This window comes from Ovis canadensis, chromosome 19 (assembly GCF_042477335.2).
Source record: "Ovis canadensis isolate MfBH-ARS-UI-01 breed Bighorn chromosome 19, ARS-UI_OviCan_v2, whole genome shotgun sequence".
NCBI lineage: Eukaryota > Metazoa > Chordata > Mammalia > Artiodactyla > Bovidae > Ovis > Ovis canadensis.
Window position 1 is genome coordinate 65,541,129 of NC_091263.1, and position 23,883 is coordinate 65,565,011.

Genomic DNA, 23,883 nt, shown 5'->3' on the forward strand with positions numbered 1-23,883 from the left:
TCTGAACTCTGATTTGGGGAGGGCGGGGTCTCTGGGAGGAGTCTGTAGAGGCGGCCACCCGCCGGGCCCCAGCGAGGCCCAGGCACCGGAGCCCCGCCCCCTCCGCTCGGCCCGCCCCCGGAGCTGCCCGGCGCCGAGTGCCCGCTCCCGCCGGATGTGCGTCACCGGCCCTGCGTGCAGCCACCCGCGGCCGTAACTGGAAGTCGAAACAAAACAAGCAGCTGAGGTGGTAGCGGCGGCGCCGGGACGGGGGAGGGGCGCGCCGGAACCGGAACCGACCTGACGCCGGAACCGGAACCGAGAGCGGGTTGCCAAGGCCCGAAGAGGGCTGGCGGCGGCGGCGGCGGCGGCGGCCTCGCTCGGTGAGTGGGGCTGGCCGCTGCTCGCCTGTCGCGCCGGAGCGGGGAGGCCGCAACGCGGGCCCGGGGCGGCCTGTTCAAGGTCACGGGCCGTCCAGTCTCCACCCCTCGAGTCCGGCGGCCTGCTGGGCCCACTGCTGCAGGCGGGGCCGTTACACTCAGCCTGTGGCGGCCGGCCGTGTCCGAGAGGGCTGGCGGCGAGTGAGGGCGGCTTCCTGGAGGAGGTGGTGGTGGGCCCGGGGTTCGGAGGCTGGAACTGGGTCGCAGCCCGGCTGGGGCTCTGGTCTGTGGTCAGTAACCCGGCGAGGCCGGATTAGGCTACCTTGGGTCTCTAGGCAGCCCCTTTCCCTCCTCAACGTCCCAAGAGGATAAGGGAGGGACGCGACCTTCAGCTGGGGCCTGGGAGCAAAGAGGCGGAGGATGTCCATCCGTCGACTCTGGATCTGTCGTCATTGGAGATCCAGCCCACCAGTCCCACATCTGACCCATTGAAGAATCTCTTCCCGCCCCCGACATATCCCCACACACACACTCACACTGGGGAACACAGACTGGTCACTATCTGTCCTGCCACTGTCTCAGGCCGTGCTGGGGTCTGCCAGGGGTCCTGAATACACGCCTTCTTCATCCCCACCCTCATCTTAGTTTTGAGAACTTTATGTTGGGTGGAGAAATAGCCCAGAATCCCCTTGTGGGTTTGTGGGAAACTGGGTAGAAGTCTCTGGCTCAGAGCTGATGAGGGGGCGGACCTGGGAAGGAAGGGGATAATGTCTGTTTCAGTCTCTACCTCGTAGCCTTGAGGTGGGGATATTGCTGAAAGGGAAGTGTGACATCTGAATACCCTTTTCACCTTAGCTTTTGCAAGACCTTCTCAGCATAGGACAGCAGCTGGCGAGCAGAATCTCTTCAGACATAGGGAAAAAAGAAAACAGAAGCAAGCAGTGCATAGTACCAGGTTCAGAGAAGGGTGGAACCTGTCATGTGGCAGGTGGGGCACCTTAACCTGAAGACCGTGCCTGGGCAGTGGTAGCACCTGGGCTGGGCCTGTTTTCAGCTACAATGCCTGGTCTTCCTGCTGTTTAATTGTCTGTCTCCTCCTTTCCTGGCTTCCTCCTCCACCTCCTACTTCTCGGGTGGTGACTAAGCAGCCAGTGAGAGTGAAGGAAAAGTGAGCACCCTGCTCAGAGCGCCAGCCCTGTGGGCTGGAGCCATGGCTCATCTCCAGATTGATGAAGGAGCCTGGTCCCAGGCCATGGCTGCCCTGACCTGGCTCCTTCTCAGTGAGGCTTCTCTCTTTGTGGGTCTGTGTGGCAGCATCTAGGAGGCTCAGCCAGAAGTGGTTGCTCCTACGTTCATTATTTATTCCCCCTTAGGAATAGCCACGCCTGCCTCAGGTATCGGAGAGACACTGCTCTGGAGGGTTAGAAATGTCCTAGGTTGCCGAGCCCTGGGTGTAACCAGGGAGCAAACTCCGGCCCTCGGTAGTGATCACTGGCTCCCTTCTCGTTAGGCTGTCTGTTCCTTGCTGGAGAATTTGTCCACAAAGAGTTGCCAAGATAGCTGGGCCAGGAAGAAAGCGTCGTAGCCCTGACCCAGACGCCGTTGCCGACCCCGGGGCACTCTGGCTGTCGACCAAGCGGCTCAAGATGTCTGGTGGGGCCAGCGCCACAGGCCCAAGGAGAGGGCCCCCAGGACTGGAGGAGGCAACCAGTAAGAAAAAGCAGAAGGATCGAGCAAACCAGGAGAGCAAGGATGGCGATCCTAGGAGAGGTGGGAGTGGCATTCCTGGAGCCGTTGGGGCCTTCTCCTCCTCCCTTCCTATTGAGCATACACATGGGGGGGTTGGGAGACGATTCTTTTTGTTCTTCCTCCCATCCTCGTCTGATGCTGAGAGATGGATCAGTGGCAGGCTGGGTACAGCATCAGCTCTGAAGTTTGTAGTACTTGACTGAAGTCCTCAACATGGTGTTTGATGGGGTGTTCGAGTCTCGGAGGCTGCCTGTCCATCTTCGTTTCCCTGTTCTTCCCTTTGTTGTCAGGGTCAGCATTCACTCCTCGGGAGGAGCAGACCAAAGAGGGTGGGTAAAGAGTAAGCCTTTTGGATGCTAGACTGCTTTGGTTGGTGGGAGAGGGGTGGTGGGCGCCGCAGGGGTATACCCCTTGTCTGGAGCAGTTCCAGTAGGGCTGGTGGCTGGTACCTGCTGATACTCACCAGAAGCTCACCGAGACCCTCACAATCTTTTGGTTGCTCCCTGTATAGACTTAGGGCTCGATTGGAGGCAGAGTGCTGATGAGGTGATTGTCAAGCTGCGCGTGGGAACCGGTCCCGTGCGGCTGGAGGAAGTTGATGCTGCTTTCACAGACACGGACTGTGTGCTGCGGCTCCCAGGTACGTCCCTCTGCTCCGAGGCCGGCAGTGTATGTGAGCCCTTTGATATCCCCTGCCCCAGCTGACTCCTCCACTCTGTTGCCAGATGGTCGGCAGTGGGGTGGTGTTTTCTATGCCGAGATAGAGAGTTCTTGCACCAAAGTGCAGGCTCGCAAAGGTGGCCTCCTGCAGCTGTCACTGCCCAAGAAGGTGCCTTTGCTTACGTGGCCCTCTCTGCTGGTAAGTCCCAGAGTGGTGGGAGGGGAGAGGCAGGGATCCCCAGTGTAGTTGACAGAGCCTGACTGCTATATCTCTGGCAGAAGAAACCTCTAGGGACCCAGGAGTTGGTGCCAGGGTTGCGGTGCCAGGAGAATGGGCAGGAGCCATCTCCCATTGCCCTGGAGCCAGGCCCTGAGCCCCGGCGGGCTAAGCAGGAGGCCCGCAACCAGAAGCGGGCCCAGGGCCGTGGTGAGGTAGGCGCTGGGGCTGGTCCTGGGGCCCAGGCAGGGCCCAGCGCCAAGAGGGCCGTGCATCTCCGCAGAGGGCCAGAGGGGGAAGGGGCCAGAGATGGCCCTGGGCCTCAGGGTGATGCCCCCCAATTCCTGGCTGAGCCGGCCACCCAGGTGAGAGTGGAGTGCCTGCTTGGGGGTTGGGAGGTGAGGGGGAAGGGTGTGGACTCCAGTGGAGAGGGAGCCGCCTGCCAGACCCAAGGCTGATCCTGCCCATGATCTCGCCATGAATAGGCTGAGGCTGAGGAACAGCTCCGTGTACCACCACTGACCCCCCAGACCTGCCTCCTGGGCTCAGAGGAGAATCTAGCACTTTTGACAGGAAAGAAGGCAGCAGCCCCCAGGAGCGACCCAGTGTCCCCTACCATGGCCCGAAGCAGAGACCCCGAGAAGGACGATCGTTCCAAGGAGGAGATGGCAGTGGCCGCAGATGCTGTGGCCTTGGTGGATGGTAAAGATGGGGCTGGGGTTGGGCAGGCCGAGCTCGAGCTGCTGGGTGGGTGAGTGGCTGGGCAGGGAGTAGAATAGGAGCAGGCTGGAACTTGTCCTGAGTGGCACTGAGCTGTGGTCTCAATATAGAGCCCGAGTCCACGGTGAACCTGGCATTTGTCAAGAATGACTCGTATGAGAAGGGGCCGGACTCAGTGGTGGTGCACGTGTACGTGAAGGAAATCCGCAGGGACACCTCTCGAGTGCTCTTCCGTGAGCAGGACTTCACGCTTATCTTCCAGACCAGGTGGGTGGGTGGGCAGCTCCGGGGCAGACAGTGTGCTTCAGGTAGGGCAGTGCTTCTCATGCTCTTTCTCCTGCCCTACCCCTGCAGGGACGGAAACTTCCTGAGACTGCACCCGGGCTGCGGACCCCACACCATCTTCCGTTGGCAGGTGAAGCTCAGGTGGGTGGTGCCCAGCCCCGCCCTGTGCCTGTCCTGCTGCCCTGCAGTCCACGTCCCTGGGCCGTCTGGCCACCGGAGGCCCTGAGCACAGCCTTCCCCTGCAGGAACCTGATCGAGCCCGAGCAGTGCACCTTCTGCTTCACGGCCTCGCGCATCGACATCTGCCTCCGCAAGCGGCAGAGCCAGCGCTGGGGTGGTCTGGAGGCCCCGGCTACACGAGGTCTGCCCACGAGCTCCCTTCATTGCCTGGTCCTTGGGACCTGGACCCCCACCCCCTGCCACGTGCTGCTAACCACCAGCCCCCCATTCCCCCTTTTTAAGGTGCAGTGGGTGGTGCAAAGGTCGCCGTGCCGACAGGTCCATCCCCCCTGGATTCAGCCCCACCGGGAGGTACACCCCATCCCTTGACGGGCCAGGAGGAAGCCCGGGCCGTGGAGAAGGAGAAACCCAAGGCTCGATCTGAGGACACAGGCCTCGATGGGGTGGCCACCCGCACCCCCATGGAGCATGTAGCCCCAAAGTCAGAGCCACACCTGGCGTCGGTGAGAATCTTGGTGTGCAGAGGGCCAGGGCTGGAGGATGGAGAGCTCAGGGCTGCTCTCTCATGCTTCTCTTGCTCCCACAGCCCAAGCCCACATGTATGGTGCCTCCAATGCCCCACAGCCCGGTGAGTGGAGACAGCGTGGAGGAAGAGGAGGAGGAAGAGAAGAAGGTGTGTCTGCCGGGCTTCACTGGCCTCGTCAACCTAGGCAACACCTGCTTCATGAACAGTGTCATTCAGTCTCTGTCCAACACGCGGGAGCTGCGTGACTTCTTCCACGGTGAGAGCAGCTCCCGGAGCCCGGGGACGGGGGACGCCTGCCCCCGCTCACGTCTCTGCTGGGCTGCTGTCCCTAGACCGCTCCTTCGAGGCTGAGATCAACTACAACAACCCGCTGGGGACTGGTGGGCGTCTGGCCATCGGCTTTGCTGTGCTGCTCCGGGCGCTGTGGAAGGGCACCCACCATGCCTTCCAGCCCTCCAAGTTAAAGGTGATTTGTGGCCACTCCTCCCCTTGGCTGGAGAGGGTGGGGAGGGCCAGCCAGCCGGGAGCACGGTGGGTGCTGGGGCTCCGGGCTCACACCTTGCCCCTGTATCCAGGCCATCGTGGCAAGCAAGGCCAGCCAGTTCACAGGCTACGCCCAGCACGATGCCCAGGAGTTCATGGCTTTCCTGCTGGATGGGCTGCACGAGGACCTGAACCGCATTCAGAATAAGCCCTACACGGAGACCGTGGACTCAGATGGGCGGCCTGATGAGGTCAGAGTTGGGGGCGGAGGCGCGCCTGTGTCCTGTCCGTCCCGGCCCCCGGACCTCATCGGCCCTCACCACTCTGCTCCTCAGGTGGTGGCTGAGGAAGCCTGGCAGCGGCACAAGATGCGGAATGACTCCTTCATCGTGGACCTGTTTCAGGGCCAGTACAAGTCGAAGCTGGTGTGCCCCGTGTGTGCAAAGGTGTGACAGGCTCCCTAGAAAGAAAGACACCCCCTAGCTTGTCCTGGTTAGCCTACTCAGAGTGGGCTCAGAGGCACAGGTACCTTTAGGTGCTGCAGGGCACAATTTGGACAAAGAAGCTTGGGGGAGGCCTGAGGCCCTGTGGGCTGCAGAGGTCAGGCTGCGAGGGCTTCCTGACTGAAGGGAAAGCGCTCTTTGGGTGACCTGAGATGGAGTGGGCATGGGAAAAATTGGAAAGGCACGTGGGAGGGGCCTGGTGGAGCAGGCCTTGAGCGTCAGAAACGGATTTTTCTCTCCTTCCGGTTCTCCTGGTCCATCCAGCCTTCTCAGCCTGAGGCTGGGCGGTGAGGCCTGAGAGCCGTCCCCGGGCCTGGATCGGGCGCTTTGAGCACCAGCAGCCTGCCCCCCACTCCCTTTGTGGCCACCCAGTGGCACCTGTGCATTTGCAGGTCTCCATCACTTTTGACCCATTCCTGTACCTGCCGGTGCCCTTGCCCCAGAAGCAAAAGGTTCTCCCTGTCTTCTATTTCGCCCGGGAGCCCCACAGCAAGCCCATCAAGGTGAGAACTTGGCCCGTACTTCCGGGCTATGGCCTAGACCCTGGCCTCCCTCCCCCACGGACTCTCTCCTCTTGTCACCACAGTTTCTGGTGAGCGTCAGCAAGGAGAACTCCAGTGCGAGCGAAGTGTTGGACTCCCTATCTCAGAGTGTCCATGTGAAGCCTGAGAACCTGCGTCTGGCGGAGGTGTGTCTGTCCTTCCCTGCCCTTTACGCACAGGGATGTGTGTCTGTGTTCGCAGCATGCAGATACGTGTGTGCAGTTGTTAGCATCTGTATGTGTCCGCTCAGACGTGCCTGTGATTGCACAGATAGGTGGGGTGCTGCGGGGTGAGGCGTGGTTGGAACCAGACACTTGGGCGATGCACCTGAGGTGCCCTCAGTTCCCTGCCATCATCTGGATATATTTCCCCTCTTGGTGTTGGCCCCCCGCTGCTCTTCTTCAGCTAAGGAGCTTGGGCCACAGGACTAGCCATCCCCCAGCTCTGGTTCTTCTGCATCGTGCTTCTCCCTCCTGTTTTCCCCAATCTGTGTTGCTGCTGCCTGGCAGTGTCCTGTTCCTCAGCGGGGCAGAGGATGGGGCACACTTCTTGGAAGGTGGCCCCTCCAGAGTAACCACGTTGCAGTCTCCACAGGGCCCACTGGGGTGACAGCAGGGTTGAGGCCCTTGGTGTGGAGAGCTGGTATGGTTCATAGCTGTCCTAATCCTGGTTTTTCATTCTCTTTATGCACCAGGCTCCTTACTCCATTGGGCACTAAGGCTGCTGCCAGTGGAGGCACATATTTCTTACCCCTGACAAGTCCTCACTGACCCAAGATCAAGGCCAGATCTTGTTGTGGTTTGGAGCAGGGCTAGGGGAAGTGCTCGTCCTCACATCAGATCTGTGTGTTCTCTGTCCCCAGGTGATTAAGAATCGCTTCCACCGTGTGTTCCTGCCCTCCCACTCACTGGACACCGTGTCCCCGTCCGACACACTCCTCTGCTTCGAGTTGCTATCCCCAGAGTTGGCCAAGGAGCGCGTGGTAGTGTTAGAGGTACAACAGGTGAGTAGGGGCCACCCTGCTGACCCAAGGTCCTGGTGGGGGCGGGGACAGCCTTCCTGTCCCGCCTGCCCTTGCTGAACCAGGCCACCCACCCTAGCGTCCCCAGGTGCCCAGCATTCCCATCTCCAAGTGTGCAGCCTGCCAGCGGAAGCAGCAGTCAGAGGATGAGAAGCTGAAGCGCTGTACCCGGTGCTACCGCGTGGGCTACTGCAACCAGTGAGGACTCCCGTGTTGCCCCGTCCCTACTCATGCTTCCACCTGCCACCCTCCCTCTTCTTCACGTAAAGCCGGGGTGTCTTAAGTTCTCTACCTGCCCCCATCTGCTGTCACTCTCCCAGACCCCTGGGGAAGCTGGGCTGGCCCTGGTGCAGAGGTTGGGCTGAAGCCCCCTTCTTCCCTCCACTTTCCTTCCAGGCTCTGTCAGAAAACCCACTGGCCTGACCACAAGGGCCTCTGCCGCCCCGAGAACATCGGCTACCCCTTCTTGGTCAGTGTCCCTGCCTCACGCCTCACCTACGCCCGTCTTGCTCAGCTGCTAGAGGGCTATGCCCGGTAAGTGCCCAGGGGCTGGGTTAAGGTGGGGTGGAAGGCAGAGGCGCCGGCCATGCTGGTCTGGATTCTTACTGGCTTTTGCGGCCCGTCGCCAGGTACTCTGTGAGTGTGTTCCAGCCGCCCTTCCAGCCCGGCCGCATGGCCTTGGAGTCCCAGGGCCCTGGCTGCACCACGCTACTCTCCACTAGCTCCCTGGAGGCCGGGGACAGTGACAGGGACCCCATTCAGCCACCAGAGCTCCAGTTGGTGACCCCTGTGGCTGAGGGGGACACGGGGGCCTCCCGGGCATGGGCATCCCCTGATCGGGGCCCTGTACCCAGTACCAGCGGCATTTCTTCTGAGATGGTGGCCGGTGGGCCCATTGAAGTTGGCGCCTTGACTGTTGGTGAGAGGGTGTCCCGGCCTGAAGGTAAAAGTCTGCTGAAAGGCTCTGGGGTAGGGAAGGTAGGGGAGAGCTGGGTCAGGCCCTGGTAGACAGGAGAGCTCCGATTATCGTGTCCTTTCTCAGCTGCTGTGCCCGGGTACCAACACCCAAGTGAAGCCCTGAGTGCCCACACTCCCCAGTTCTTCATCTACAGAATTGATGCATCGAACCGAGAGCAGCGGCTAGAGGACAAAGGTGTCTGAGGCCGTCAGGCGGGGAAGCCCTGGCGTGGATTGGGCTGGCGGCTCTCCACAGCTGCATGACTCCCCTCCTTGCCCGTTTCTAGGAGACGTCCCACTGGAGCTGGGGGACGACTGCAGCCTGGCCCTGGTCTGGCGCAACAACGAGCGCCTGCAGGAGTTCGTGCTGGTGGCCTCCAAGGAGCTGGAGTGCGCTGAGGACCCTGGGTCTGCTGGCGAGGCTGCCCGTGCTGGCCACTTCACGCTGGACCAGTGCCTCAACCTCTTCACACGGCCGGAGGTGTTGGCACCGGAGGAGGCTTGGTGAGGCCAGGATGGCCGGCAGGTGGGGGGCGGGGGCGCTGGGCGCTCTGCTGCCCCTGACCATGCCCCATCCCCCCACAGGTACTGCCCGCAGTGCAAACAGCACCGCGAGGCCTCCAAGCAGCTGCTGCTGTGGCGCCTGCCCAACGTGCTCATCGTGCAGCTCAAGCGCTTCTCCTTTCGCAGCTTTATCTGGCGTGACAAGATCAACGACCTGGTGGAGTTCCCCGTCCGGTGAGCCAGGGCTCTGCTGCCTGCAGTCAGGGCTGGTGGCGGCGGCGGGGAGGGGCACCTGCTGACCAGCTGACCGCTCTCGGGCCGGCTCCGCAGGAACCTGGACCTGGGCAAGTTCTGTATCGGTCAGAAAGAGGAGCAGCTGCCCAGCTACGACCTGTACGCCGTCATCAACCACTACGGGGGCATGATCGGCGGCCACTACACTGCCTGTGCACGCCTACCCAACGACCGCAGCAGCCAGCGCAGCGACGTGGGTGAGGGCACACGCGCCGACAGGACGGACGGGAGGGGTGGTGGCGCAGTTCCTGTTCACACTCTCCTCGCCTTGCCGTAGGCTGGCGCCTGTTTGATGACAGCACGGTGACAACGGTAGACGAGAGCCAGGTGGTGACGCGTTACGCCTATGTCCTCTTCTACCGCCGGCGGAACTCTCCCGTGGAGAGGGCCCCCCGGGCAGGTCACTCTGAGCACCACCCTGACCTAGGCCCTGCAGCTGAGTCAGCTGCCAGCCAGGTGAGGCACAGGGAGGCTTCACAGGGGCGCCCAACTCTCAGATGTTGGGGTGGGGGGTCGCGTAGAGCACAGCTTCTTCTCCTTCAGCCCCTAAAGCCCTGGGCTTTTTAAGCCGCAGATGGGGTTCCCTTACATCATAGCCTTAGCCAGAGCCATTACCGGCTGGAGGGACACTTAGGCACATACGCACCAACACGTGGCCACTGGCGTGTGCATCAGATACAGACCAGGAGCTGCTACAGACTTCACCAGGCTGTGGATGGACTGTACCTGACACTCCCACCTTTCCCTCTGCTGCTCCCCACACGGTGGCCCACAGACCCTCCCTCATGACTGTCCCTGAGGTCTGACATGCATTCAGGCCAGGGCTGTGCCAGCAGGCCGTAGCCTTGTGTGGCCGTCCCCGTCTCTGAGGTGGGCATCTGTTCCTGCTGGGCTTTCACAATCTTCTGTCGCTCTTGCTGATGTGGGTCCCAGGCCTGGTTGGTGGGCACAGCCCCAACTCTTTCCTGGACTAGTCTCCTCCTGGCACTGCTCTCCCTTGAGCTCTCTATGCGCAGACTCTGAGACCGTGATCAGGATCTGTACGTGGGTGGGAGGGAGCCAGGAGATGACTCTGGGGTTGGCAGTTATGTCCTCCATGAGCCAGTCTCGTCTGTGGGAAGCCTGGGCTAAAACACTGACTGGCTAACCCCCAACTCTAACTGCACCCCAGCGGGGAAGCTGCATGTCCACTGCGGGGTGTCCTGAGGCCACAGTGCTGTCAGGGTTCACCTGTCATGGTGCTCTCAGTCTCAACAACCTGGCGAGTGACCCACTTGGCTCCTGCTTGCCCTCTGTGCCGCCTGACCTGGGATGTAGGGGGTTAGCGCCAGTTACCTTGGGTGGGACTGTTGTGGCCAGGGGTCTTAGGGACACTGGGTCTCCCTCCCCACTCTCCCCTGCCCTGGGCGCTGATGGCCGTTTCCGCACACCGTAGGCTTCCCGGATTTGGCAGGAGCTGGAGGCCGAGGAGGAGCCAGTACCCGAGGGGCCTGCGCCTCTGGGTCCCTGGGGGCCCCAAGACTGGGTGGGCCCCCCGCCACGTGGCCCTACCACACCAGACGAGGGCTGTCTCCGATACTTTGTTCTGGGCACCGTGGCAGCTTTGGTGGCCCTTGTGCTCAACGTGTTCTATCCTCTGGTATCCCAGAGCCCCTGGAGATGAGCTCATCGGCAGGCAGCTGCTGTGAGCTGGTCTGCCTACCTTCCCCGCCAGGCTACGCTTGCCTCTGTGGTGGGGACTGACTTGGGGCTCAGTGGACTCCTCTGAGGGGACAGGGTTGGGACTGTGGCTCTTGCAGGGGCAGAGCATCCCAGGGTGGGTATCCCGTCCAGTTGTCTGTCCGTTTGTCCTGCTGCTCCTACCCTTGACCTGGGGCTTAGCCCTACCCAAGCAGCTTCTTGTATTTAAAGTGTTAATAAAGCGAGACTGTTCAGGCCCGATCTCGTCTCTCTGTCTCAACGCCGCTGCTGTCTGCGCCTGCCTTGGGGCCTTCCCCTGGGTGCTAGGGCTCCAAGCCAGCACCCCCGGGATGCCAGGCGGCATACTGGGCAGCCCCCAACCCCTGTCCTCATATTCTGTTGCAGGGACTAGGCCCTGGCCAGGCCCCCGAGGTGGCCCCCACGCGGACAGCCCCTGAACGCTTCGTCCCCCCTGTGGACCGCCCAGCCCCCACCTACAGCAACATGGAGGAGGTCGATTAGCAGGTCCCTGGCTGGTGGGGGGACTGGGCTTGTGGGATTCCCCCCCAGAGGGCCAGCGCTTTGCCGCTTCTCCTTCTCTAACCTAGAGGACACTGGCTTCGTCAATGGGGAGTTGGGGGGGATGATTTGAGGGTGGAAGCCTCGCAGGTTGGGACCTCTTGTCACCTTGACCCCCACCCCCACCCCCAACCAGTGGGCCTTGGCTTCTCCAGCCACCCCCAGTGCTGCGTGGTTTGAGTCTCAGTTGTACCTTCGGTTCTTTCTCACTCGCATTATAAACGTTATAATTTTATTCTAAAAAACTGTAATTTTTTTTTTTTTTGCATTTTGGAAGTGATTGCTGCTGTTTAAATATATTTTAAAAATAAATGACAAATAAGCAGACTTAGTCACTGTGATACACTAGGTCCTGTGGCCACCTCCCCTTTGCAGCATCTGCTGTGTGTGTGTGTGTGTGTGAGTGAGTGAGTGAGTGAGTGAGTGAGTGTGTGAGTGTGTGTCAAAGATCCTGTAAAGTGCTCTGGTCTGAGGAAAGATGATGAGGTTCCATTTCAGGCCCTTTGGGTCATAAAGCCAAGCCCCCAGTCCCAGCAGATGTTTGGGGCCTGACTTCTGCCCTTTGATTCCACTGATTCTGAGTCCTGCCTGGAGGCAGCTATGGTTGGCAACATCAGTACCTCAGACCCAAGGGATGGACTGTACCCCATGAAACTCCAGAAGCTGACAGCATGGAGTAAAAGGTGTAGGCACTGGGGCTGACAACCAGATAGCAGGCCAGGAAGGACTTATTGGGGAACAGGAAGGACATGTGGGTGGAGGGAAGTCCCTCCTTTTCTCAGGTCTGTCTTTGCTGTAGTTTGCAAAACATTTGGATCCCTTGGGAGAATAGAGCAGGAAAAAAACTGGGTTGTGGGGAAGGAGGCCCTGCTCCAAAAGGATAGGCAGAGAGGACCAGAACTAATCTTGGCTGGCTTCCCGTGGAACGGAGGGTGCAGGCCCCTGCCAGGCCATTTCCTCCCTTGATTCCCTGAGACTTTGGCTTCTGGCAGGTATCCCAGGCTGTTTGCCCACAGTGGGTCAGCAGGCTTGTCCCAGCACACTTGCCTTTGTGCACACATACTGCAAGGCAAGGGCAAGTCTCATGAGACTTCCATCTCCAACTGCACAGGGTTAGGAGTGGGTAACTCCAGCTGGAGGGGGATGGGGAGCAACACAGTAGTCATAGGCAGGTGTTCAAGCGAGCCAGAAAGAGTGTAAGGCAGGGAAGGGTGGGGCAGGGCCCTGCAACCGCAGTGGTCCATCCCTGCCCCCAAGCCTGAGGGGTCAGTGTTATATATATGATAAGCTCAGCATGTGGGCCCTGCTAGTAGCCCTCAGCCTTGGCTGGAGTTAGGGGTGGTAGTGAGCAGGAGCTCCTGGAGAAAGCTAACCTAGTGACCAGAGTTGGTTATTTTCTATTGGAATGATAGCACAAGGACCATGTGGGGTTACTGGTTATGGAGAGGGGCCTGGAGAGCTGGGTGTGAGGCCCTGCAGTAGTGGTGGAATTGCCAAGCTGGGTGTTGGTACTGACACACTGCTGGAGGGAGGGTCTGCTAGGTGTGGGCTGCAACAGGATTGTCCTGGGCCTTCACTGGGTGCAGCCCCAAGTGTCTGGACCCTGGGGGTCTGCATGTGCTGGATGCACTGCTCGAGGCTCTGTCCACCTCTGACCATAGCTCTGCTGCTGCTGAGCCTGCCCCATGACAGTTCCCTGGGCCGGGCCTCTGCACAAGGCTTCTGTGAGCCTCAGCACTGTGGCCACTGCTGCTTCTGCATTATCAGCCTATTCTTGTTTCCTCCTCTGTCCCACCTTATCTCAGCTTTGATGAAACATCCTGTCCAACACCTAAATATGAATTTCAAGCTCTGATCTTGTGGTTCTCCTGACATGCATGCTTTGGTAAGGGTGCTAAGTATGACAGGTGGTGGTTGTTTTTCGCCACACTGTGTGGTTTGTGGGATCTTAGTTCCCCGACCAGGGACGAAAACCCAGGCCTTCACCAGTGAGCTGCAGAGTCCTAACCATTGGATCACCAGGGAATTCCCAGGGGATTTTAAACCAAATCATCACAAAACTTTTTGAGGTGCCTCCCAGCCAGGTGTGTGCCCAGCTGGGTGCTCAAGAAGTGAAGTGTCAGACTACTGGGGCCCATCATATGGGCCATTTCAGACATTCTCTGGAGTCTTTGACAGGATTTCCCGGGCTTCATTTTGTTCAACTGTTTCCATGACAACTCCAAAGCTGTGACATCAGAAAGATGATAGGGACTCACATAGTCCCAAGAACAGAACTGGGATGGTCCCGAGGGTTCCAGGGCTGAAAAGGAAAAGTCGAAGAGCAAAGGGCCATGTCTATGTTTGTTTCCTGATCCGCGGCAAAGCACCTCCTAAACGTCCGGTCGCCACTACCCTTTCTGGGGACCCGCAGCACGAAGGCGGAAGTGAAGCGCCCGGAAAGGCGCCCTCTGCCCTTTAAATGGAGCTAATAACCCTAGACAGCCCCACCCCCTCCCGCCAAGGAAGGAGATTATTGGCTCTCCCTGACAGTATCGCTTTCCTATTGGTCCGTGGGCTAATGCCAACGTGCAGATTGGCCCCAAAGTTTTCTTTCGGTTTCCGGCGTCCCAGCAATGGCGGCTCTGGACTCCTTGTCGCTCTTCACTGGCCTCGGCCTGAGCGAGCAGAAGGCCCGCGAAACGCTCAAGAACACGGTTCTGAGCGCGCAGCTACGCGAGGCGGCTACCCAGGTGCGAACCTAAGTCCCTGGTCCCGGCTGCCGATTGTGCCCCAGCGCAGTGCCGGGTCGGGTCCCAAGCCCAAGCAGCCCACCTTGTCTTGCCCAGGCTTTTCTTACTGGGCGTGGGGCTTATCTCTGACCCCTCTGACCCCAGGCGCAGCAGACTCTGGGCTCTTCCATCGACAAGGCTACCGGGACCCTGCTCTACGGCTTGGCCTCCCGACTCCGGGATCCCCGGCGCCTTTCTTTCCTCGTGAGCTACATAGCCAGTAGGAAGATCCACACTGAGACCCAGCTGAGCGGTGAGACCCCTCCCTGACCTGCGCTTCCAACTCAAACTTCTCTCAGCCCAGACCTCTTTCTGTCCCTTCTGAGAAGTCCCTCGGTGTCGCTCTAGATTACTAGTTCTGCCTTCCCCTCTAAACCCAGGCCCTGGCACTGACAGATGGAGAGGGCCACCTCCGGTGAGACTGACTTAAAGAAACCTAGGTCTGATGAGGAACTTCCCTCAGAACACACGCTTCTTTCCTGAGGCCTCAGAGCTTCTCTAGAGGGGCACGACTTAATTTCCCAGAAGCCAAATTTATTGGGGTTTTCTGGATGGATTAGGGTCCTGTCTTCCTATTTCTTGGAGCTGAGATGCCATAAATTGGTCCACTCTTCTTTTTCAGCTGCCCTTGAGTATGTGCAGAGTCATCCCTTGGATCCCATCAATACTGAGGATTTTGAGCAGGAATGCGGTGTGGGTGTTGTGGTGACCCCAGAACAGATTGAAGAGGCCGTGAGTCTTTCCCCAGCCGTCAGTTGCCTCCTTAGGACTGACCCTGAACAGAAGTGGCTCAACTTTTCCAATCAGGGAGACCCCAGGGTGAGAGTGTGGGTTCCCGGAGCATTTCTGAACCACACGGTTTGGCTTTCTGTAGGTGGAGGCTGCCATAAATCGCCACCGAGCCAAGCTCCTGGTAGAGCGTTACCATTTCAACATGGGGCTGCTGATGGGTGAGCAGGGCCTGGGGCAAGGGACTGTGTTCTTGCGGGACATGCCTTTTCTTCTGGGGATGAGTGAGAGGGGGGTGGGAGGAGGAATAGGAGCACCTTAGAAGTGGTCTCGCTCTGGTTTCTGAGGTCAGCCGGGCCCTTTTCTTGGGAAAGCGGGTGGGAAATGCCCTGCTTTGCCTTTTTGCATCTCCTTCTATCCTTGTTTCTAGGAGAGGCTCGGGCTGCACTCAGGTGGGCTGATGGCAAAATGATCAAGCATGAAGTAGACATGCAGGTGGGTGCCTCTTGAGCTGAAGCAGGCAAAGGCCCTGCCAGAATGTCGAGTCCACTGAGGGGTACACGGGGCTGGGAGGGCAAGAGAGCCTATTTCTGTTTTCATGGTGGATAGTAGTGCCTAGGGTAGAGGGAGGAGCATCTGGCGAACAATCAAAGACTCGGGCCCCTGGGTTATGCCTAATTTGGGGTGAGTTGCTTTACTCTGAACCTCAGTTTCCTCATCTTGTAAATAGGGGTGATGTGGCCTTCATCTCAGGATGCTGGCAGAGAATCACAGGAGGGTGATGGCTGAGGTAGATGGCTTACCTCGATGCTGGGCCCACAGTTCCTCTGTGTAAATGGCTGTTTGTGTTACCTGAGCCTAATTGGACCCTCAGGAGGGAAAGAGTATTTGAGGCCACAGAAACATGTGAAGAGCAGAGGTGGGATGGGCTAGGTAGGTTTTTCAAGGCGGTGCCGGTAAATAGGCCCAGGAGCCTTTTGGTGGGTGTGTGGGTGGGATAAGTCGTGGCATCCTGTCCCAGCTCTGACTCTGGTCTCTGCTCAGGTCCTCCATCTTCTGGGTCCCAAGACGGAGACTGATCTGGAGAAGAAGCCCAAGGTGGGACTGAGCATTGTCTGGGGTCCCTGGGGATGAGGTAGGGTAGGGTGAAACTTCAGGTTGGGGAAGGGGGTATCTGAATCCAGTAATCCTAAGACCTTGACCATCTTTTGAACTTCTCTCAGGTGGCAAAGGCTCGGCCCGGAGAGACAGACCGAAGGACAGCAAAGGATGTGGTGGAGAATGGTGAGAGGCTTGAGGCTCCTGTCGTGTTCAGCTCCCTGCTTTCTGGGTTTTCCACCCGGTGGATCTTTACAGCCCCGTCTCCTCAGGCCGTCATTTACTCAAGTCTGTCTTCTGCTGCAAGACTGGAATTTCCGGTGTTTCCTTCCTTTCCTTTACTCCGAAACTAGCCAGAGGCCTGAGAACTCTGGCTGTGTATCTCTTGTTTCTGGGGTTGGAGGAAGAGGGGACTGCTTGGTTCTGTTCTGGTTATAGGATATGGATACTATTGACAGGCACCTCCTTGGGCTGGATGTGATAGCTGTATCCAGAGAATTAAATTTTCCTTGGTTCTTCTCTGCAGGCGAGGCTGTTGTTCAGACCCTGTCTCTGATGGAGCAGCTCCGAGGCGAGGCACTGAAGTTCCACAAACCTGGTGAGCAGGCAGATTGAAACTCTATGGAGGGCTGGATCTTTTCAATTTTATTGAAGTATAGTTGGTTTATAATGTGTAATTTCTGCTGTACAACAAACCGACTCAGTTATCTATTCTTTTTCACATTCTTTCTCATTGTGGTTTATCACTGGATGTTGAATGTAATTCCTTGTGCTATCCCATAGGACCTTGTTGTTTGGTCATCCTACATATTATAGTTTACATTGCTGATGCCAGACTCCCATTATCTCTCACCCTTTCCCCTCTTCTCCTTTGGAAACCACATGTTTGTTCTCTGTGTCTGTGAGTCTGTTTTATAGGTATGTTCGTTTGTGGTGGTGTTTAGATTCCACGTGTAAGTGGTATCATATGGCATTTGTTTTTCTGACTTTCTTCACTTAGTATGACAGTCTCGTCAAGTCCATCCATGTTGCTGCAAATGACATTATTTCATTCTTTCTGATAGCTGAGTTATATTTCATTGTATCTATGTACCACATTCTCTTGATCCATTCATCTGGCGATGGACATGTAGGCTGTTTCCATGTCTTGGCTATTGAATGTAGCCAAGTTAAGGCTATTAAATGTAACCAAGACAAGGCTATTGAATGCTTTGAGTGTAGTGGTGTGTGTATCTTTTCAAATAATAGTTTTGTCTGGATACATGCCCACAAGTAAGATTGTTGATTCATATGCAACTCTTTTTAGTTTTTTGAGGAACCGCCATACTATTTTCCATATGGCTTCACCAGTTGACATTCTCAATATTGTAAGAGAGGTTCTTTTTCTTGTGGAGGGCTGGGTCTTAGTAGCAATTCTTATAGCCACGTCCCTGGGGTTGGAAGCCCTGGGCTGTAGCCTGGTGTCATCAGGCTTGTTCTGGCCCTGGCAGGTGAGAACTACAAGACCCCGGGCTATGTGACCACTCCTCATACCATGGATCTACTAAAGCAGCACCTGGAGATCACTGGAGGACAGGTGAGTGGCAGTATTGGCAGGCAAGCTATGCCATCGTGACTTGCCTGCGGTTTGGGCTGCCTACATGCTACTCCACCTTACCTGTCATGATGGTCTCCCTAGGAAGGGTCATCCTTTAGTGTAGTCTGAGGTCTCACCTGCTTCCTCTGCGCCCATTCCCCTAATCTCAGGTTCGTACCCGGTTCCCGCCAGAGCCCAATGGAATCCTGCACATTGGACATGCCAAAGCAATCAATTTCAATTTTGGCTATGCCAAGGTGAGTGTGTCTGGGGATCTGGCAAGCAGGCTGACCGCTTGCTGCTCCCATGAGCAGGTACCAGAGGGGTGTCTGTCCCTACTTTTCTTGCTGCTCCCATAAAGTGTCCCAGAGCAGAAAGAGGCCTTGAAGGGGATACCTAGAAATGTGTGACAGATACCTCAGAATCCACCCAATTGGGCTCATTGAGAAAAAGATCTTGGTGAGGCAGTAAGTTCAAATCTGGGGAAATTCCCAGTGCTGCTTCTCGGAGTTAGGATGAGAGTATGTTGTATCTCACATTAGTATAAGATGCCTTTTTTAGGGCATTTAGATACAGGAAGGTGAGTGAAAAGATATTTTTAATTCTGACATGGGTGAGCTCTGAGAAGCTCCCAGTTTGATGAGCTGGATTGTAGGAGCTGATGATAACAGGAGCTCACAGATACTGCAATTCTCCTAGGCCAACAATGGGATCTGTTTCCTGCGCTTTGATGACACCAACCCTGAGAAAGAGGAAGCAAAGTTCTTCACTGCCATCTACGACATGGTGGCCTGGCTGGGTATGGGCTGGGGAGGGCCTGGGCCGAACTGATTATCCATGGGCCTCTCCCCAGGCCACAGCCTGCCATTGGGTGCTCCTGACTGGTTGCTAATACTGTCCCATTGTCCCCCAGGTTACACCCCTTACAAGGTGACATATGCCTCCGATTATTTTGACCAGCTGTATGCCTGGGCTGTGGAGCTTATCTGCAGGTGAGGCCACGGTATGGAGCCAGACAGGCTGACCAGGGTACAGTCATGCCGGGCATTCACACCCCTTCCTCATAGGGGTCAGGCCTATGTGTGCCACCAGCGAGGAGAGGAGCTCAAAGGCCACAACACACTGCCCTCACCCTGGAGAGACCGTCCCACAGAGGAGTCGCTGCTGCTCTTTGAGGTGGAGATCTGGGGGTGCAGTTGGGTCTCGGTGGGCCAGAATGCTAGGAATGAGATGCCATCAGGCTGAGTTGCAGCCAGAACCCTTGTTCCCGCTCAGGCAATGCGCAAGGGCAAGTTTGCTGAGGGTGAGGCCACATTGCGGATGAAGCTGGTGATGGAGGATGGCAAGATGGACCCCGTGGCCTACCGCGTCAAGTACACGCCGCACCACCGCACAGGGGACACCTGGTGAGCGTGAGCTCGGGGTGGGCTTGCGCAGTTGTGGGGTGGCGGGTGGGCCGAGGGTCGGGCAGAGTGGGGCTGGATGGTGGGGCCCACTGTCTGTGCCCTGCAGGTGCATCTACCCCACCTACGACTACACGCACTGTCTCTGTGACTCCATCGAGCACATCACCCACTCGCTCTGCACCAAGGAATTCCAGGCCCGGTGAGGGAGCTGGGCCCATGGGGAGGGGAGGGCCCGTGGGATTCCAGCGGCCCTTCCTGCAGTCTGTCCCGGGTTGGAGGTGGCCAGCCCTGACTCTGCCCTCCCACCGCAGACGCTCCTCCTACTTCTGGCTGTGCAACGCGCTGGATGTCTACTGTCCCGTGCAGTGGGAGTACGGCCGCCTCAATCTGCACTATGCTGTCGTCTCCAAGAGGAAGATTCTCCAGCTTGTGGCAGCTGGCGCTGTGCGGTACGTGTGGCTTTTTGGCTTATCGAAGGTTGGCGGCACTAGTAGCATGTGCTGCCAACGGCCTTCTCATCCCCTCCTTGCCCACAGGGATTGGGATGATCCCCGGCTCTTCACGCTCACAGCCTTACGACGCCGGGGCTTTCCGCCCGAGGCCATCAACAACTTCTGTGCTCGGGTATAGCCCAGTGGTTTGGGTGGGCAGCTGGGGGCTGAGCACAGCAGTGTGTGGTTATGGCTGCGACTGAAGCTGACCTTTCCTGCTAGGTGGGAGTGACAGTGGCACAGACCACAATGGAACCACATCTGCTAGAAGCCTGTGTGCGTGATGTGCTGAATGACACGGCCCCTCGGGCCATGGCTGTGCTGGAGCCATTACAGGTGGTCATCACCAATTTTCCTGCTGCCAAGGTAAGTCTCCTTCAAGGTGTGTGTGTGTTGGGGGAGCGGCAGGGGGTGTGCACCTGGATTTGGGTGTGGGAATCCCAGTGCCTAGTGTGACTCAGACACTTCTCCTGCTCCAGGCCTTGGACATCCAGGTGCCCAACTTCCCAGCTGATGAGACCAAGGGCTTCCATCAGGTTCCCTTTGGATCCAATGTCTTCATTGAAAGGACGGACTTCAAAGAGGTGAATTGGGGGTGGGATGAAGGGTCCGGTTTGCTCCTGAGCTCAGTCCTGAGGGCCCATCATCCCTTCTTCAAATCAACCTCTGCTAGACATAGGGGTGGAAGAAGCCTCTTGTACCTGCCTGGCCCTTGTAGCCTCTTGTGTTTCTCCACCTTCCTACTTCTAGGAGCCAGAGCCAGGCTATAAGCGCCTGGCATGGGGCCAGCCCGTGGGCCTGAGGCATACAGGCTACGTCATCGAGCTGCAGCATGTTGTCAAGGTGAGAGCCAGCTGCAGGCTTCCTGCTGCAGTGCCTGCTGGGGTGAGGATCTGGTGCAGCCTGCAGTCCTGGTAGTGGGGTCCAAGTCTGATTGCAGGCCCCATGACTTCCCAGGGCCCCAGTGGCTGTGTGGAAAGCCTCAAGGTGACCTGCAGGCACGCAGATGCTGGTGAAAAGCCCAAGGCATTTATTCACTGGGTATCACAGCCTCTGACATGTGAGATCCGCCTCTACGAGCGACTGTGAGTGAACAGAGCTGGGGTTGGGGCAGGTTATGAGATGGGCATTGCTTGCTGTGGCTGCCCAGCGCAGTCTGACCTTTACTTTGGCTACAGATTTCAGCACAAGAACCCCGAGGATCCTGCTGAGGTGCCCGGTGGATTCTTAAGTGACCTGAACCAGGTAGGCTCATGGGGTATGGGGTGAGGGTGGTGGGCCTCCTTTCTGGCTCGATAGCCACCTGAGTTCTCTGCCCACAGGCCTCGCTACAAGTGGTGGAGGCTGCGTTAGTGGACTGTTCTGTGGCCCTGGCAAAGCCCTTCGACAAGTTCCAATTTGAGCGCCTTGGTTACTTTTCCGTGGATCCAGACAGCAACCAGGGACAGGTGCTTGAATCTACCTTTCTATCACAATGCTGGTGGTAGCCGCCACTATGCTGACATTTCCTTACTTAATCATCCCCACCTGCAGTGGGATCCATGTTCCACTGAGGAGGAAATAGGCTCAGAGGTTAAGGCTATGTACAACATTTTCTATGAACCCTTCCTTACTTATTCCTCAAGGTAGGAGGCTGGCATAGGGATTGTTATAACTCTTATAAAATGAAGAGCCAGAGCCAGCCAGTCCTTTAACCAAAGTCAAAAAGTTGTTGAGAACTAGAGTTCTTTGGTGCTCAGCTCCTCTGGGATGAAGTGAGGGTTGGAGTGGGGTGTCTGGTGAGACTCACCCAGGCCTCCTGGCCTGGTTTGGGCTTGGTGGTCATTCTTGCCCCTCTGTCCTCCAGCTTGTCTTCAACCGAACCGTCACACTGAAGGAGGACCCAGGAAAAGTGTGAACTGCAAGTCCTGTGGACCTACCTCATCCTTTTGGAGGCTAGGGGTACCCAGACTCCATGTCAATAAAGAACAGCTAAATCCCCTGGAGTCTGTGTATTCTCTCTCTGCTCTCCTAGCACCTGAGGGCCTTAGAGTCATGCCGTGGGGCGGAGGGAAGGTGTACTGCAAGCAGAGCAGTACTGACAGCTTTGAAATCACCGGAGCACTTGGTGGTGGTCCAGGGGAGGCCTGGGCCTGACTGGGTACGTTCTGCACCTAGTCTGAGGAAACGCTGGGTCCTGGATGCTGCTGCACCATTGGAAGCCCAGTGTCAGAGGAACCTAGAAGGTCTGTGTCTGCCTGCATGCCTAGGCAGATGGAGAGGCCTGGCTCCTAGTCCAATCATCCAAAACTGTTGAGCACCTACTATGTGCCAGGCACAGCAGAATGAGGAAGACCTGTGTGGTGGCCTTCTAAGTCCACCATCTAGTTGGGGAGACAGAGGGTGATCAGGCATTGTGCAGATGTGGCCCTGGCGCCTGTGTAAGGCTGATCCGGGGTTCCTGATCCAGCCTGAGCCTTAAGACTATTCTCAGGAGGTACCTCCTGAGGGGAACCCCAAAGGACTAGGGGTTTGCCAGGAAGGAGGAACAAGTGCAAAGGTCCAGAGGCCTTTTTAAGAAAGAGTATATGGCAGTCTGTTCCCCTCTAGGGCAGTGTGGGCTACTGGTGAGTCCTCATGTGCCTGCAGCTTTAACACCCTCCACATTTTCCCTGTATACAAACACCAGGCTACCCGAGGCCCGCTTTAAGGTGGACTGGGCTGCGGAAGGTTCAATTAGGATAACAGCAGATGGAGGGTGAGGCGTGGGTCCCAGATGCTAGGGGCTCCTGGAGGAGAGTAAGCTGGGGCTTCCCAGGTGGGTTGCAGCTGGAGGCGCCGGGCCTAGGTCAGAGGTTGTGCGGGCCACCTTAAGTAAGAGGCCGCTCTCCGCACCGCGTGAGGCTGCGCTAAGGAGGCCTGGGCAGGAGGCAGAAGGGTGCTGAGACTGAGCTTCAAGCCCCGGCCTGCCCCAGCTCCAAGGCTAGGCCGATCTCCGGCCCTGGCTCCGCCCCACATGGAGGGGCGTCTGAGGGCGGGGCGCTCCGCCCTACACCCCAGGCTCTTGCCGCTACTGCAGCCCTACGCTCGGCCTCTCTCCTAGGCAGAAGCGTTCCCTTTAAGTCTGGCCAGGAGGCAGCCTTAACTCTCGCGGGATTCGACGCACCAATTATCGCGAGAGAGGCTTTCGGCACTCATTGGCTGTGAGGGTTGAATGTAAGATGGCGCCCAGGGAGCTGTGAGGGGAAAATCCTGTCGGTCTTGGAGCGGCGACGGCAGAACCGGGGCCCCGAGCGGTGCGGCGGGGCCGGCGGGTAGAACGGCGGCGGTGGCGGCGGCGGCGACGTCGCCGGGTGAGGACTCCAGTGGGGCAGGGATGCAGCGGGGTGCGGGCCTGAGACAGCGGGCCCACCCCACACAACGGCGGGCGGGGGCGGGCGGGCCGCTGCCGCTGGGCCCAGGAGACCTCGGGGCGGCTCCGGAGCCGAGAACGTCCCTGGGCTCGCGCGCCCCCGCCCCCTGGGTGGGGGAGGGGCGGCTCGGGGATTCGGGTGGGCGCGGCGCGCGAATGCGCGCTGGTGGGCGCGCGCGGCCGGGCCTGTTTATACGCTCGGGCGCGCGCGCGCTGTGCGGCCCTCCCGGTGCGCGTGGCCGCTGACGTGCGCGTTCCCGGCCCGGATATCTCGGCTCCTGGAGCTGCAGCCCGTGGGCCGCGGCGGCTTCCTGGGGCGCGCGCCCCGAAGTCGAGGGTCGCGGGCAGGCGCGCGCCGTGCTGTTGGGTGGCGGCACCGGTGCGACGGCGCGCAGGACACCCAGCTGTGGGGAGGGGCTGCGGGCGGACGGGCAGCTTGCAGTTTAAAGAAGGTTGTGGGTTGGACCCTTCCAGCTCAGGTGACGTCCCCGGACCGCCGGGGCCTAGGCCTAACGAGATACCAACCTGCTTTGCGGGCTAGCTTGCGGCCCCGCTCCTCAGCGAAGTGGGCGAGATTGCTGGTACTCTTCAGAATGTGGTGTCCCGAGGCCCATGTGCGGGGTGGGTGCTTGGAGGGTGCTGCCCTGATTCTGAAACCGATCGCTGTTTGTCTGAGGGCAGCGAAACCCCTGGACTTTTCTCACCTTGTTTTGATGCTTTGTGTTGGAGAGGGAAGGCAAATCCTAGAAGGCCCGTCAGTGATACCTGTTTTCTTGTCATTAGAAAGTAATTCTTCATTAAAGCGCAATTCTTACACGTCACCTCTGTGCGCTCCGGAAGGGGATCCGCTTCTGTGGACGCTGTGAAACTACATGAGCTCTAAAATGCCGCTTTAAATCCTGAAATGCAGCCTTTTCCTCTGTGTGGTTGGGAGGGGCTTACTTGTAGTCTGTTAGGTTAAAGGGCCCGCTATTGCTCAGCCAAAAAGTTGCCCAGAACAGAATTGAACAACCCGAGTCAGTGTTTTGCCTTCTTTCGTAATTCCAAAGATCCTCAGCAGAAATTCCTGAAATCTGCCTGGAAAAGTCGCTTTTGATTTCACTTTAGGATTTCAGTCGTTTTCAGCGTTGTTTCTTCTTTTTTTTAAATCCCTGTACTGTGT

The 23,883-nt window shown here is 58.0% G+C and overlaps 3 protein-coding genes across 17 annotated transcripts in view; all 3 read left to right on the forward strand.

The window, feature by feature from the left end:
- The first annotated feature begins 38 nt into the window (after positions 1-38).
- On the forward strand, positions 39-11,586 carry USP19 (ubiquitin specific peptidase 19). 11 transcript variants are annotated; one of them, XR_011250993.1, is made up of 27 exons: positions 39-362; positions 1,870-2,129; positions 2,399-2,437; positions 2,620-2,748; positions 2,834-2,967; positions 3,048-3,350; positions 3,471-3,687; positions 3,816-3,972; positions 4,060-4,131; positions 4,236-4,351; positions 4,453-4,673; positions 4,757-4,952; positions 5,029-5,162; positions 5,272-5,430; positions 5,515-5,625; positions 6,075-6,185; positions 6,269-6,370; positions 7,087-7,227; positions 7,325-7,443; positions 7,642-7,779; positions 7,875-8,188; positions 8,288-8,398; positions 8,490-8,706; positions 8,788-8,940; positions 9,037-9,193; positions 9,278-9,456; positions 11,086-11,586. XR_011250993.1 is itself a non-coding variant. In XM_069562382.1 (27 exons), exons 2-27 carry the CDS (start codon positions 2,006-2,008, stop codon positions 10,661-10,663), a joined length of 4,086 nt encoding a protein of 1,361 aa, XP_069418483.1. In that variant the 5' UTR covers positions 39-362; positions 1,870-2,005; the 3' UTR covers positions 10,664-11,586. The 11 variants fall into 11 exon arrangements, 8 of the variants coding, with proteins under 8 accessions (XP_069418483.1, XP_069418488.1, XP_069418485.1 ...); XR_011250995.1 differs by having other exon boundaries at positions 4,459-4,673; XR_011250994.1 differs by lacking the exon at positions 11,086-11,586 and adding an exon at positions 10,436-10,941.
- On the forward strand, positions 11,586-21,315 carry QARS1 (glutaminyl-tRNA synthetase 1). The gene is made up of 24 exons (XM_069562391.1): positions 11,586-13,991; positions 14,136-14,283; positions 14,653-14,762; positions 14,905-14,980; positions 15,190-15,254; positions 15,804-15,857; positions 15,983-16,043; positions 16,384-16,455; positions 17,348-17,433; positions 17,604-17,690; positions 18,133-18,232; positions 18,347-18,425; positions 18,501-18,609; positions 18,709-18,839; positions 18,946-19,038; positions 19,151-19,288; positions 19,376-19,463; positions 19,553-19,696; positions 19,810-19,914; positions 20,081-20,173; positions 20,288-20,415; positions 20,509-20,575; positions 20,653-20,778; positions 21,177-21,315. The coding sequence occupies exons 1-24, from the start codon at positions 13,875-13,877 to the stop codon at positions 21,225-21,227; spliced, it is 2,328 nt and encodes a 775-aa protein (XP_069418492.1). The 5' UTR covers positions 11,586-13,874; the 3' UTR covers positions 21,228-21,315.
- A 934-nt stretch (positions 21,316-22,249) lies between these two features.
- Positions 22,250-23,883, forward strand: part of QRICH1 (glutamine rich 1) — a 42,684-nt gene continuing 41,050 nt past the window's right edge. The window contains exon 1 of one of the 5 annotated variants that reach the window (XM_069562395.1): positions 22,250-22,662. The gene's annotated coding sequence lies outside the window, so the exon portion shown is untranslated. Of the gene's footprint in view, positions 22,663-22,780; positions 23,343-23,883 lie in introns of those variants that run through there. The other 4 variants (XM_069562396.1, XM_069562397.1, XM_069562399.1 and 1 more) reach the window with 4 other exon arrangements.